General features: G+C 39.4%; 1 protein-coding gene across 1 annotated transcript in view; it reads left to right on the top strand.

Moving 5' to 3' along the window:
• LOC125452104 (uncharacterized) overlaps window positions 1–14,943 on the top strand; it is a 462,089-nt gene that overhangs the window by 242,256 nt on the left and 204,890 nt on the right. Inside the window, exon 18 of the mRNA XM_048530109.2 lies at window positions 8,292–8,538. Within this exon, the coding sequence (XP_048386066.2) occupies window positions 8,292–8,538 (247 nt within the window). The remainder of the gene's footprint in view (window positions 1–8,291; window positions 8,539–14,943) is intronic.

Here is a 14,943-nt window from a genome sequence, read left to right as displayed (position 1 = left end):
TAAATGGGACATACTACTCTTTTGTATATTAGTGTTAGAGAGAGTGAATGTGAAAAATAGTGGATTGTATGCCAAACAATTGGCCTGCTTTGTCCTGGATGATGAAATAGCTCACAACGGCCAGTATCCTGTCACCAAGTTACCCTTTATTTACACATGAAGAGTCCTTGAATTGTCCCAGCTCCCTCAGAGCCACTGCTGAGAGTGAACAGATGTCAGACACTCCTGTTCTCCTCTGTCAGCCTGGGCTCTCTGATTAGACCAGATTAACAGCCTCATCAGGGAACTCACACTCTATGGGTTCTACCTGGCTGACCATAGTACAATGAGTTGAATGTTGTTGGCAAGTGCACAAACCCATGCAAGTATAGAGTGTTCCATTCTGCACAGGTAAGTGCCATCATTTCTATCTGATGACTCACAATTAAATGGCCATCCTCCAAAGAAGGGTAGTTAGACCCGAAACATTAACTCTGCTTTCTCTCCACAGATGCTGCCAGACCCTTTGAGTTTCTCCAGAAATTTCAGTTTTTGTTCCAGATTTCCAGCACCTACAGTTATTTTGTTTTTGTTCAGCATAGATCCATTTTAGGTGTTAATAGCAGAATGGAGTCTAGCTTAAACTGAAGCTCTGCACTGAGTTGAAGTATTTTTTCTCGTCTTTAAATTTGGTCCTCCTTCGATCAAAAGCATACATTTTCTCACCTTTTTAATTAGTTTCTGTTCCTGTACATTTAGACTTCTGTGATTTTGCACATGAACACTGCTCCTTCTCAAGCTTCTCGTGGCTCACTAGGCATAAGTATTCTAGCCTATCATTCTCAAACTCAGAAAAGTTCTTCTCTTTTCCATAATTAAACTCTGTCAAACATAACTTTACCTGTTTATTTTGCTTTTCTTCTAAACAAAATAAGTTACAAGGGGAAAATAACATATGCACTTACCCTTTTTCCCATTATTTCTCTTACTTTCAGTTTTTTTTCCACTCTGTCATGCACATCTTTCTGTTGCTCTTAACCTTCACTCCCACCCTATTTTTCAATGCTTTCAGTTAATGCCTACCTTAAGTACCATCCGTTATGACCTGACCCCCCCTTTTAGTTTGTACTTTTTTAAACATCTGGTGGCTATTAACCACATCTCTTTCTCTTTCTCTCTCTCTCTCTGTCTCTGTCTCTGTCTCTCTCTCTCTCTTTTAACCTCATTCCCATTCCCTCCAAACTCACCTTTACATCTTGTATTTCTCTCTTTCTACACCCCACCTACCCCCACCGCTTCTCACTCTTTCTTCACTCAAACTCTCTATTTTTGTGTCATCCATCCACCACCCCACTCCATTAATTCTGTTATACTATACTAGCTGTCTTGGCCCTCTGGTATCTCATTTCTCTCTCTTTCGACCCTAGTTAATACTCTTTCTCATTTTCGCTTTTTGTTGTTCCCTCAAAGATTCTTTACTTTTAAAATTAAACTTCTGAGTGAATTCTAAAATCAGAATGAGATTTCAAATTGACAGCCTTCAACTTCAATTATTTCTCCATTGTTCTTGGGTGTTGGAAAACAAAATATTTCTTAAAGCTATTAATATGGAATGTAGAATTATTATATTGTAATCTTTTAGCTCATAGAATCCATCCATGTGGAAACATGCCATTCGGCCCAAACAGCCACACTGACCCTCTGAAGAGCATCCCACCCAGACCCATCCCATCCCTGCACATTCCATACCCAGTCCACCTAACCTACACATCCCTGCACACTACGGGGAATTTTCAGTGGCCATTCCACCTGACTTGCACATCTTTGGACTGTGGGATGGAAACCAGAGCACCTGCAGGATACCCACACAGACACAGGGAGAACATGCATACTCCACACAGACTGTCACCAAAAGCTAGAATTGAACCTCATTCTCTGGCAGTGTGAGGCAACAGTGCTAACCACTGATCCACCATGCCACTTAATCAAACACTGAACCTCTGTAATATGAAGTTTAGTTCCTTTAAGTTATTACAAATTGTGTCCTTTTCAAGATTGTTTGGAGAAAAACTTTTGGACAGAGTCTGCTTGCAATGGTATACAGATTAAAGTATTTCATTAGTATAGATGACTATACAAGATTTATGCATTCAGGCCAATAATGTGTACTGCGTATACTCAGACAAGATAACGCAAATTCAATGGTATGTCACTATTTTAAAAAAGTCAAACTTGTCTCAGCTTTTGAAGAAGCTTACATCTTGAATTGAAACATCAGTGAGGACATTAACAGGTAATAGAAAAAACTGTTGATATTATGAAGTAAGGCACTGTGTTTTAAACTTTAACTTCAGAAATTAAAAAAAATCAATGCTACAGTTAGGTGGAAGAGGATGACCAAATTTTAAGAAAGCATTTGAATTGTTGCTTGGACTCTGTTAGTCAGTTTAGCTATTCAGCGTGATGTTCTTACATCAGGAAGGACTGTATTAAATATTGACACAGGAAAATAGCTGACATCAGGGAACAAATTTTATGACATTCCTTATGGGAGTTTGGCAGTAGATGGACATGATTAAGTTCATTGTGGGAAGATCACTAATGTCCTCCCCATTCCTCCTCTAGTTGAGGTCCTTAGGTTGTCAATGAATGCCCAGTTAAGGCACTCAGCCCGTCATCGCTGACATTATTCCAGAATCAGGCTGGGCTTCTGGTGTGTTCACTTGTTGGCTACGAGTAGGTCCCTAGGTACTTAAATGCTTAACTTTGGATCCTTTGGTACTTGTCAAAGTTGCTTAGCATCTGATCGAGAGTTGGCATTGGGAAGAGTTGGGTGCTGAGACCCAGCCAACTGTCATGACTAGTGACTCTTCTCACATTTCCTCCCATGTGACCCCCACCCTGTAACCCTTTCTCGCCATCATGCATCTTGCCTCCTATTGAGGACTCAAGTTTGTGTAGCATCAGTAGCCGACTCCAATTACCCAGTAAATTAATGAACACAGAGGGCTTGCACCTCCTGTTGACTGATAGTTGTCAGTGACCCGAACCTCTGCTTTTGGGGCTTTTGATCCTAGGAGAAGGCCAGCCATTGGTCTGTTAACTGCTGACGAGATGCTGAATTCAGTAGACCATCATTAAGGCAAAGAAAGATGAAGTTGAATGGGCAAGGCTCCCCATGTCTCCATTGATCCACTCAAGAAATTTGACAATAGGAAGTCAAGGAATTATAGATATAATTTTTTTTTGGACAAAATGTAAATATATAAAGAAACTGTCTATCAGTATGTAACACCTCAGTTCATGAAGTAAAACCATTATGTGATCATGTAAAAGCTGGATCATACATTGCAAATATTGAAATAATAAAGCTTAGCCAATGTTTCCAATCCAATGTGTTATTATTCTTTCATAATCAAAGACCCCTCCCACCCCAGTTATTCTCCCTTCTATTCTCTTCGATCAACAGAAGATACAAAAGTTTGAAAACGTGTACCAACAGATTTAAGAACGGCTACTTCCCCACTGATCGAACTTGTGAATGGACCTCTCTTATATTAGAGTTGATCTTTTTCTGCACCTTTTCTGTAGCTACAACACCATATTCTGCATTCTGTTCTATTACCCAGCTGTACTTCTATAAGGTATGGTTTGTCTGGTTGGCATGCAATACAGGGCTTTTCATGTATCCTGGTGCATGTGACAATAAATCAACTCAAATAAATCAGAGCTAAATTTTAGATTTTTTATAACTTTAAACAAGAAACAGATTATTAAACTTGAAATAGGAATTTGGAAATCTGTTATATTCTAACAGAGTTTACTATACTATTTTGATTAAAGGCATTATAAGAAAATCACTAGGCAACTTGTTTGCTGTGATATATGGACATCCACATTATGATTGGAAGTAGGCCATTTGGCTGCTTCCACTCTGCCATTCAATTAAATAATGGATGACGTGTTTGTGTTTTTAATTCCATGTTCCTTCCTTTAAATAAGGAGACCAAAGCTTCACACAGCATCGGTGATGTGGTCTCACCAATGCCCTGTATAAATAAATGAAATATTTTACTTAGTTGGTAAGTTTCTCTTGTAATAAAAAATAGCATTCCATCTGCTCTCTTAATCACTTGCTGTGTCTGTATATTAATTTTTGTGATTCATGTATTAGAACACAAGATTTCTCTACATCTCAAAATTTTCCAGTCATTTTCTGTTTAAGCAATGTTCTGCCTTTTCTTTTGTTCTCTCTGCCAAAGAAAATAGCCTGTCTCTATTAAATGTGACCTGTAGTCGAGACAACTGTCATAAGAATTTTAACATAATATTGAATAATGTACCTGATAAAGAAGATACAGTGCATATTTTTTAAAAATACACTTAGAAATACTAGAACATCCTTTTTTGCAATAAAGTTTTTCTAAATATCGAAGTTAGTGAATGCAATGGCTAATTTTATCAGAAGAAAAGTTGGATTTGATTGTAATGACATAATGAAGAGTAGGTTTGAGGTTCTGTAAAGAAAATCAAGGATTTAAGTTCACTATTAAAGAATTGGACTAGCAGAGTAATAACCTTTCAATTACCCTTAGTGCTATTGGCAAGGAAGAGAAATATTTGTGCTGTTGTCATAACACCAGCTCTGTCTTCAGTGTTGTATGTGAACTATGAATTTGTATAATCTTGCTTATAACTTCAATTTGATTTTTGAACATTTCCATTTAATAATAACCAACATCACATCTTTATGTTTTAAAAGGCAATAAAGTTTATGGTTCAAATACAAAACTTCTAAGTAATTAGGGGTAAACATTATGAGAAGATACAATAAAATCAGCCCCGATTATCATGGTATGCCTCGCTTGCTTGAAGATTCTTTAGTGGAAGGTCAAAATTTGAAACGATGGTTTCTATAATCGAATATTTGGAGTAGTTGAATAGTTGGATTTGACAAAGTAGACAGAAAGGATGTTTTGTTGTGTGGGGCAATCAAGAATGAGAGCAAATAGAGTTAATCTGGACAAATTTTAGATGATGTATTTTGGAAGATCAAGTACAGGTGGAAATAATACGAAAGTTTTTTTTGGCTCCTTGGATGGGGATGAGGAGGGAGGCGTAGGGGCAGGTGTAGCACTCTCTGTGATTGCAGAGAAAGGTACCGGGGGCAGTGGGACTAGTGGGGAGTGTGGAGCAGATAAGGGAGTCGCAGAGAGAGCGGCCCCTATGGAAGGCAGATAGGGGTGAGGAGAGAAATATATCCTTGATTCTGGGGTCAGAATGCAGATGGCGCAAGTGACGGAGAATGGTATGTTGAACCCGGAGTTCAGTGATATTCTGTCTTTGTTTTTATTGTAGAGAGGGGCTGTTAAGGTAGATGTGCGGGAAACACAAGAAATGCTGTAGAAAGCATTCATAACCACTGAAGAGGGGAGGTTGCTGTCCTTGAAGTAAGAGGATATCTGGGATGTTCGGGAGTGGAACGCCCCATCTTGGGAGCAGACGTGGCGGAGGTGGAGGAATTGGGAGTCGGGGATCGCATTCTTGCAGGAAGGTGGGTGAGAGGTGGTGTAGTCCTGGTATCTATGAGAGTCGGTGGGCTTGAAATAGAAATCGGTTTTGAGGCGGTCACCAGAGTTGGAGACAAAGAGGCCCAGGAAAGAGAGAGAGGAACTTGAGTGAACTTGAGGTTGGGGTAAAAGGTGTTAGTCAAGTTTATGAACTATTCAAGCTCCTCATGGGAGCATGAGGTAACACTGATACAGTCATTGAGAAAGAGGTGGGGTATAGTGCCACTGAGACTGCAGAAGGGGACTGTTGCACATGTCCAGTGAAGCAGCAGGCATAGCTTAGGCCCATGCGGGTTCACATGGCTACGCCCTTAGTCTGTAGAAAGTGGGAGAAGTTGTTAAAGGTAAGGACAAGTTCGGTTACGTGGATGAGGGTATCAGTGGAGGAGGACTGATTGAGCCTGCGGGAAAGGAAGAAGCGGAGAGGTTTTGGGCCATCTGTGTGGGGAACGTAAGTTATAGTTATTGGATGTCCATAGTGAAGATGAGTTGTTGGGGGCCAGGGAATTGGAAGTCTTGGAGGAGGTGGAGGGCGTGTGTGGTGTCCCGGATGTAGGTGGGGAATTCCTGGACCGGGTGGAGAAAATTGAATGAAGGTAAGCGGAGATAAGTTCAGTGGGGCAGGAGCAGGCAGAGACAATGGATCAGCTGGGGCAGTCGTGTTTGTGGATTTTGAGAAGGAGATTGAAACAGGTGGTGCAGGGTTGGGGAACAATGAGGCTGGAAAGTGGGCAGGAAGTCACCTGAGGTGTTATGATTATGAATAGTCTGGGAGATGATTGCCTGGTGGTTAGGGGTGGGGACATGATCGAGGGGACGGTAGGTGGAGGTATCAGAGAGTTGGCGCCTGGCCTTGACGATGTAAAGGTCATTCTTCACTGGAATGCAGGAAGTTGAGAGGCAATCTGACAGAAGTTCATGAATGCCATAGTTAGAGTGAAAAGTATGAGGCTTTTTCATAGGGTAGAGGGGTCAATTACTAGGGGACACAGGTTCAAGGTGCGAGGGATAAGTTCAAAAGAGAAGTGCAAGGCAGGTTTTTCACACAAAGGTTGGTGAGTGCCTGAAATGCATTGCCAAAGGAGGTGGTGGATGCAGACACAATAGCAACATTCAAAAAACACCTGGGAAAATACATGCATAGAAAGGGAATGGAGGAATTCAGATCCTGTAAATGAAGATAGTTTTAACGTGGAAGGGCAAAATGTGGCAGCACAGGCTTGGAGGGTTGAAAGGCCTGTTCCTGTGCTGTATTGTTCTTTGTTCTTATTCTTTATTTGTCACAGTTTTAGGATAAGGTATAACAAATTTAAAATGGCGATGAGGAGAAATTACTCTTGTCAAAGGATCATGAATCTGTGAAATTCATTACCTCAAAGTGTGGTGGACACCAGGATACTAAATGAACTTAAGGACGTTAATGACAGGTTTTAGTTAGTAATGTGTTGGAGGTTCAAGGAGACCTGGCAGAAAAGTAGAGTCAGGGCTGAGATGAGATCAGCCATGATCGTATTGAATGGCGGAGCAGGTTCAAGAGACTGAATTGTCCACTGCTGTCCTTAGGTCTTATGGTCTTAGCATTGCTCCGCACTACATCAACTGATAAAATCAACATTGCTATCTCTCAGCTACAAAGAAATCAAACTCTGACCCGGAAAAAGCAGCCAGTGGCATGTATTTGTGCACTATGCAAGTAAAACTTCCATCAAAATGTTGAAGATGAAGAGGTCACATTGCAGCAAAAGCTTCCTCAGAAGAAGTTTGAAGGGTGCTTCAAAGAGAAACTACTTACAGCTCAAATGTTGGCTAACCAATTAACCCATCCATTCCCTAGGAATCCTAGGCTGCAAACTCCAAATTTGGACTTTTGGACTCCCATCGTAAATGCAAGAGCATTGTTAAACTGATTTCCCTCAGTTGTTTTGTATTCAAATTGTTGCTAACCCATGGCCACTTCCATCCAGAAGAATAAGGGCCGCAGATACATGGAGACTCCACCACTTGAAAGATCCCTTCCAAACCACTCACCATCCTGACTAGAAATATATTATTATTCTTTCAGTGTCACTGGTTTAAAATTCCAGAACTTCTGTAACTCTTGAACGACATTGTTGGCCTACCTACAGTAAATGGACTGCAGTGGTTGAAGAAGACACCTCACCCCATGTTCTGAGGTGTGACTAATGAAGGGCAATAAATGTGATCCAACCAGAGATGCCCACATTGCATGAATGGATAAAACAAATTATTTGTATTTTTTGTATTTGCGGTTGTGTTGAGAGATTTCCCTCCTCCTCTAAGGATGAATACAACTTCTGGCTTAGCTTTACCAGTGTTATTGCGGTCCTTGCATGGTCTAGCCCACATCCAGAGGGAATGCGGAAAGATAGTCACAACAAAAACAGAAATTGCTGGTAAAAGTCAGCAGGTCTGGCAGCATCTATGAAGAAAACATTCAGAGTTAATGTTTCGGTTCCGGTGACCTCTCTTCAGATTGGTGAAAATCTTGAGACAAAGAAATAAACTTAAAATTGGAATTAGAGTACTTAGGTGCAAAATTATGTTCTAAATTTTATCATACAAAGGATAGAACAGAATTAAGGGCTGAATAGCCTACTTCTGTTCTTGTTGGTTGACATTATTTATAATTGAAAAAGTTTCAGCTATCCATAGCTCAAAAGGCCATTTTTCAATATTTTGATACAACTGGAAAAATTCTTTGTGCTTGCTGTTTTTTTAAAGGAAATATGGAAAAGAGATGATCTCCTGCAGAAGACAGAGGCTGATCTTCTGCAGTCTCAAGAAAATCTCAAAATGAAGGTAGGAGAGCTTGAAGCTTTGGATAACATAGCCAAGAACCTGAAAGCAGGAATACAAGAATTACAGAATCACAAGAAACAGATTGATAAAGAAAATGCAGCACTGAGAACCGAGATCCAGCATCTAAACCACGAGCTACAGGATATTCAGCAACAGTTCAGAGAGAAAGGTGGGCATTTTCTATATAAATGATACAGAATTTGCACAGAATAGCATAGATTATTATACAGATAATGGTGGCTGTAGTTTTCTATATATAAACTTTAAGTTCATTATTATCTGCACCATTGGCATCAAAAGGTTATTGGATCAATTTTAAATTCCACCAGAGTTGTCATCAAACAGCTAGTCTGCCTTCAAAAGGAAACATAGTTGGACAAGATGAGTAACGTACTATCTATCTGTTAATGCCGTGTTTTCTGTTCAGCTATAAAAGTTAAAATTTTCCCCTTGGTTTTGTTATAAAGTGGAGGTTGACATCCTGTGATAACTATGAGTGAAATACCCTGCGAGGCTCACCTTGCCCTACGATCTGTGAAAAGAATTGTGAAAAGTAGTATAACCTACCTATCACCCACAATCTATTATAAAGGAGTGGGTGAACTCCTGACACAGTCTATAATCAACAAGTAACACATTATTTATCTAACTCTAACAGTGAACAAATGAACTGAGCTACTAAAAAAAATGATTCCCCTCTAACTACTAACTATTCCTGAATAAAACAAAATTCTAATGATATGTTGTTCCCATAAATAGAAGTCTACTTTTATAAACAAAAATTTATTTAAAAAAGGAACTTAGTCTCTCAAAATTACAGCCAGGTTATATCTTCTAGAATGTTCTATGTCCTCTCTGTTGATCTTCTGTCAGGAATGCCTTCTTCGTCAAATTCTTTTGTCAGGAATATTAACTAAGAGTGCTGTGGTATGTTTATTTAGATGGTGTCTTTTCTAAGAGCTGAGGTAGCTGATCTCTTAGCAGAGGGAAGTTCACTCTCTGCTGATTTTGCAACTGTCCCTGTCTGATACCCTTGATGACATATCAATTTCTTACAATAGAATTGGTCTTATGTTGTCAAAACCATCAGAGTTTTTTTTTAGTATCTAAGTGTCTGGTTTAAATTAATTGGCTAAATCAAAGTATGTTGTCTTGATAACAAAACAAAATTGTGGCTTAGCCTGCTAACCATCCCTTTTTTTTCATACAAATGTTACAGTTCAGGTGCTTGTGTGCACCTACAAAACCACAAGCTGCCCACAGACTTTTTAAAAGATCTCCTAGCCAAGAAAAAGCACATTAAAGGGACCACACGCTGCTGTCCCCCCGTTATTTTATAAACATCAATATTTTACAAATTCAAACGACTTGCCTTCCAATTCACAAGTACTCTACCCAACTTCACAACAATTTTAAGACTGAACTCATTGGTCTTGCAGTTTGAACATCTCTGAGGAACCCAGCATCAGAGGTATTATCCTTCAACCAATTTACTTCAATGACCCAAAGAACAGTTCAAGCCATTGGCAACTCTGAAGGCTATGGACCACGACAGCATTGTGCAATAGCACTGAAAGCTTATGGTCCAGAACCATCTGTGCCTTTAGCCAAGCTGTTCCAGTATAACTACAATATTAGCATCCACCTTGGAATGTGAAAAATTGCCCAAGCAAAAGTTTGATGAATCCAACCCAATTAGTTTGCCCTTGATCATCAGCAAAGTCAAGGAAGAGTTGTTGATAGTTCTGTCGAGCAGTACTCGTAAATGAAACAGCTGCTCACTGACATTCAGTTTGTGTGCTGCCAGTACCACACAGCTCCTGAAATTTTATACGATAGGTCCAAACATGAGCGAAAGAGCTGAACTCCAGAGGTGTGCTGAGAATGACTGGTCTTGACATTAAGGCAATATTTGACCAAGTGCGGCACCAAGTAATTCCAGTAAAACTGGAGCCCATGGGGATCATGGATAAAACTAATCACTTATTGGAGCTATATGCAACACAAAGGAAGGTGGTTGTTGTTGCAAAGTTGTATAAAATAATCGTGAATTGGAAAGCAGGAAGCTAGAATTTGTTTTTTGTAAATAAGAACGATAAGAGAGAAGATTCATTGTCCTTTTACAAAGTGATGTGCTTTTTGAAACTCAATGTGAGAGCAAATGGCTCTTTGAGAAATAAGCATCTCACTCTCATAAGAATCACTAAGATCTGTAAGAAAGAACCATCTATCCATAAAAGGTACCATGGCACTTCTACCTAAAAGTCTTCACAGAAGAATTACAGAGAAAATATCCCTGACAATGGATCAGCAAAAGAAAGGTATTTAGGACTTTGAGAGACTAAGTTTTAATTCTTTTTTTATTATTTGAGTTTATGTCAGTGGCACTTGTATTTATTGGAACAGCATACCTGTATAATTTAGTTCAGTTGGAAAATAGTTCATAGTTGAGGAGAAATTGTTCAGTTTGTCAGTAATTCTGTTAATTTGTTTACTGTTAGGGTTAAATAAAACAAATCATTACTTGTTACTTATAAACTGAATACCAGGGATTTTCTTTCATCTAATCTCCCCTCCTTCATAACAGTTGTTGAAGATCAGTCATTCAAGTTCAAAGACACCTCTGTAGGAATTTCTCAGGATAGTGACCGAGGCCCAATCACCTTCAGTTTCTTCATCAATGATCTTCTCTCCATCATAAAGTCAGAAGTAGGAATGTTCACTAATGATTGCCCAATATGCAGCCCCATTTGTAAATTCTCAAAAATTGAAGTTGTCCTTGTCCATTTGAACATTCAGATTAGGCTGAAAAATGGCAAATAACATTTGTGCCATACAAGAAGAGAGAACCTAATATTTGTCCCTTGACAATAGCAGGAATGTGCAGTATTGACAAGATGTACTGCATTAACTCACCACGCTTTCTTCCAAACCCACTACCTCTCCACCTAGGACATAGAGAGGACAGATGGGAACTCCACAACCTGCGAGCTCTACGACAGACCTCGAAACATCCTGATTTGGAATTATATTGTTTTTCCTTCACTGTTGCAAAATCCTGGCACTTCCTTCTTAACAGCTTATAGGGTTAACAGTTATAGGGTTTTTCTATACCCAAGAACTCCAGCGGTTCAAGAAGGTACTCAACACCAACTTCTCAAGGGCAATTAGTGATGGTCAATAAAAATTGGTCTTGGTAGCAATACCTTTGTTCCTTGAATGTATTTTTAAAAAGTTTCAGGCATTTAGCAATTCTCGTTTGTTTCGAGAAGACAAAGGAACTGATGGGAATGTAACAGAAAAGTTATAAGACTCCAATAAACAGTATATATTATAGAATAACCATTTTTGGAATGTCATGGAAGTACTGAGAAATGAATTGAACTGACTATAAAACCTACCATGTAGATTATTGGATGATATCCCAAACAGGCAATGCACGGGTAACAAAGTTACTGCCTGTGTTCACATGTTGAGTTTTATACCGGTGCTGAGGGCTAGTTATGTTCATTTCTATGTCTTTCATTCCCTCTCATTACGTGCTGGCACACACTATTAAATTATAAGAAACCATTAGAACGTGTGTTGCAATGAAGTTGTTTGACATTGCTAAAGTTCCCAAATTAATAGATAATTTTGTTAGGTTGTAATTGTGGTGGATTCTTTGAACCTACAAATCGAATCTACAGATCAGTGATTGATTTGTAGATTCTTCTGCATCTTCTGACCTTTTTCATGAGAATGTTAGCTTAGTTAAACAATTATAGTAAATTAATGAAATATTAGATGTATACCCCATGGACGTTTAAAAATGGCAAGTGGGAATCAGATACAGAAAATCTACCTCCCATTTCCAACACACCCATTGTTACCGGTAGGAGAATTCAGCATGATCATTTGAACTCAATGTGGTGTTTGAACAGATCCTATTTCCATTGTAACGTGGGCCTAATCCACAGTACAGGAGTCACAAGCTTTTAGACTAAATGTAAATGCTATTGAAGAATGGTTGAGGCCTATACAACTGTTCCAATATCAAGCTCTTTAATTCGCAGACTTTAAAAATAAACAAAAACACATATCTTACAGGTAATAGATAATTGTCAACCTCTGACTTGCCCTTTATGGCACAATATTAATACGGATGGTCCAGTTCAGTTCCTGGGCAAGGGTAGCACCCAGGATGCTAATAGGCAGAGATTCAGTGATGGTAATGCCATTCTCTCATTGGAGATAGTCATTGCCTGACATGAGTGGTCTGAATGATACTTGCTATTTTTAGCCCAAGCCTAAATGTGTCCATATTTGTACATGGGCTGCTTCAGTATCTAAGGAGTGTAGTCTCAAGTGATACTGAACATTTGTCTAATCATCAACAAAAATCCCCATTTCTGACCTCATGACAGAGGGAAAGTCATTGATGAAACAGCTCAGGATGGTCAGGCATGGGACACTACTCTGAGAAACTTCTGCAAAAATGTCTTGGGACTTATGTTTGTTGGAGGCCAAAAATCTAAACATCTTTTTTGCTCAGCTTTGTTTCCAACCTGTTTTACCTTTCATTCCTATTATTTTCTGATTAGATTCCTTGATCATATACTTGGCCAAATGTTGCCTTGATGTCAAGAGGATCATTCTCACTTCACTCAATTCAGCTCTTTTGTCAATATTTAGATTAAGCACGTAATGAGGCCAGGAGTAGAGTGGCCCCAGGGGGAAACCAGTTGAGTCCCAGTGAGCAGCTTATCGCTATGCTTCTGTTTGACAGTTCAGCAATAGGGTGCATTCGATTTATCTTGCTTTTTGTACATGGGGCATTACTGAATGGTTTCTATATTGTTAGAAAGATGCCAGTGTTGTAGCTATACTGGAATAGCTTGAATGGGGCAGAGTTAGATAAGTAGGGAGGGAGAAGTCTCAAGCACTGTGGAGCACAGGCACTGCAGTGGAACAAAATAGAAGTGAAAAACCGCAGAGCTGGACACCTGAAATAAAACCAGAAAGTGTTGCTAAAGCTCAGCAGGTCAGGCAGCATCTATGAAGGGAGAAATTTAATATTTCAAATCCAATGTGGAACACAGAACATAGAACAGTACAGCACAAGAACAGACCTTTAGACTACCATGTCTGTGCCAACCATGATATCATTCTAAACTAATCTCATCTGTCTACACATGGTTTGTATCCCTCTATTCCTTGCCTGTTCATTTGTCTATCCAAATGCCTCTTAAACTTTGCTAACGTATCTGCTTTGCTAACATATCAGCATGTACCAGGCATGTATCACTCTGTGTTAAAACATGCCTCGCTCGTCATTAAACTTTACCCCTGTCACCTTTACCCCCTAATATTATGAGTCACATTGGACTTACAAAAGCTATATATGCATCCACTCCCTCCACTACTGTTGTCCAGTAGTATCAGTGTGTACTATCTAATATCCTTAGACAGCAGCTACCAAACCTACAACATTTCTATCTAGAGGAGCAAGGGCAGCAGATATATGGGAACACCACCATTTTGCAAGTTCCCCTCCAAGTCACTGACCATCCTGACTTGGAAATATATCACTGTCCCTTCAGTGTGACTGGATCAAAATCTGTAATTCCCTTGCCAAGGGCATTTTGGGCCTACCAACAACACATGGACTGTGGCAGTTTGAATGGATGAATGTTTTTTTTATGAATGAATGATTATTGTCATGTGAATTTTGCAGTGAGAAAAACAATAAAATACAGTGAAAGCTTTTCCACTGTCTCCATGATCCAGCACCGTTTGAGCAGTTTTAAGAATAAGAAAATAATCGAAAGATATAGCTTAAAGAGAGTCCATCAGTCCAAGAAGACAGCTCACCATCACCTTCTCAAGAGCAATCAGGGATGGGTGATGAATGCTGTCTAGGCAGTGACACCCATGCCCCATAAGTGAATAAAAAAAACTAGTTCTGAAGCATGTAAACCGCTGCCACAATATTGTCGGGGCTCATAGCCTTTTCCGTATGCAGTGATTTCAGCTGTCCCTTGATATTATGTGGAGTGAATTGAATTTGTTGAATGATGGTATCTATAATGCTGCATTCTATAGGAGAAGGAGAGATAGGTCATCTGTTTGGCATATCTGCTTGCTGATGGTCACAAATGCTTCAGCCTTCTCTTTAGCTCTGATATACTGAGCTCCCTTTCTAAATGTAGACGAGGATATTTCTGGTTGTTTTATTGTCCACTACCATTCTTCACTGGATATAACAGAGCTACAGTGCTGAGATATTTCCTGCATTTGAAGACATCAGATGTTGCAGCACAACTAGGTCCACAATTACCTTAATGGAGTTCACCTCCACTTGCATGTTGGAAAGGATAGACTCCAAGATCTGTGTAAAAAGAAATGTGCCAAACTGGTATCAGTCTGCTCCAAACTCCTTAACGTTGAAAATGGACTTTTATTTCAGCTCTTCAACATATTTTTGGTGTGTAATCCATCAGCCTGAAGATATATCTGGGTGATTCAATTTTGTCATCAACTTCCTGCAATAATGCTCGTAACTAGGATTTGTTGACCCTGAAACAGAGAAGGT

Source organism: Stegostoma tigrinum, chromosome 5 (genome assembly GCF_030684315.1).
Source record: "Stegostoma tigrinum isolate sSteTig4 chromosome 5, sSteTig4.hap1, whole genome shotgun sequence".
NCBI lineage: Eukaryota > Metazoa > Chordata > Chondrichthyes > Orectolobiformes > Stegostomatidae > Stegostoma > Stegostoma tigrinum.
Note: the sequence above shows the minus strand (reverse complement) of the source record. Positions and strands in the feature narration are given on the sequence as shown.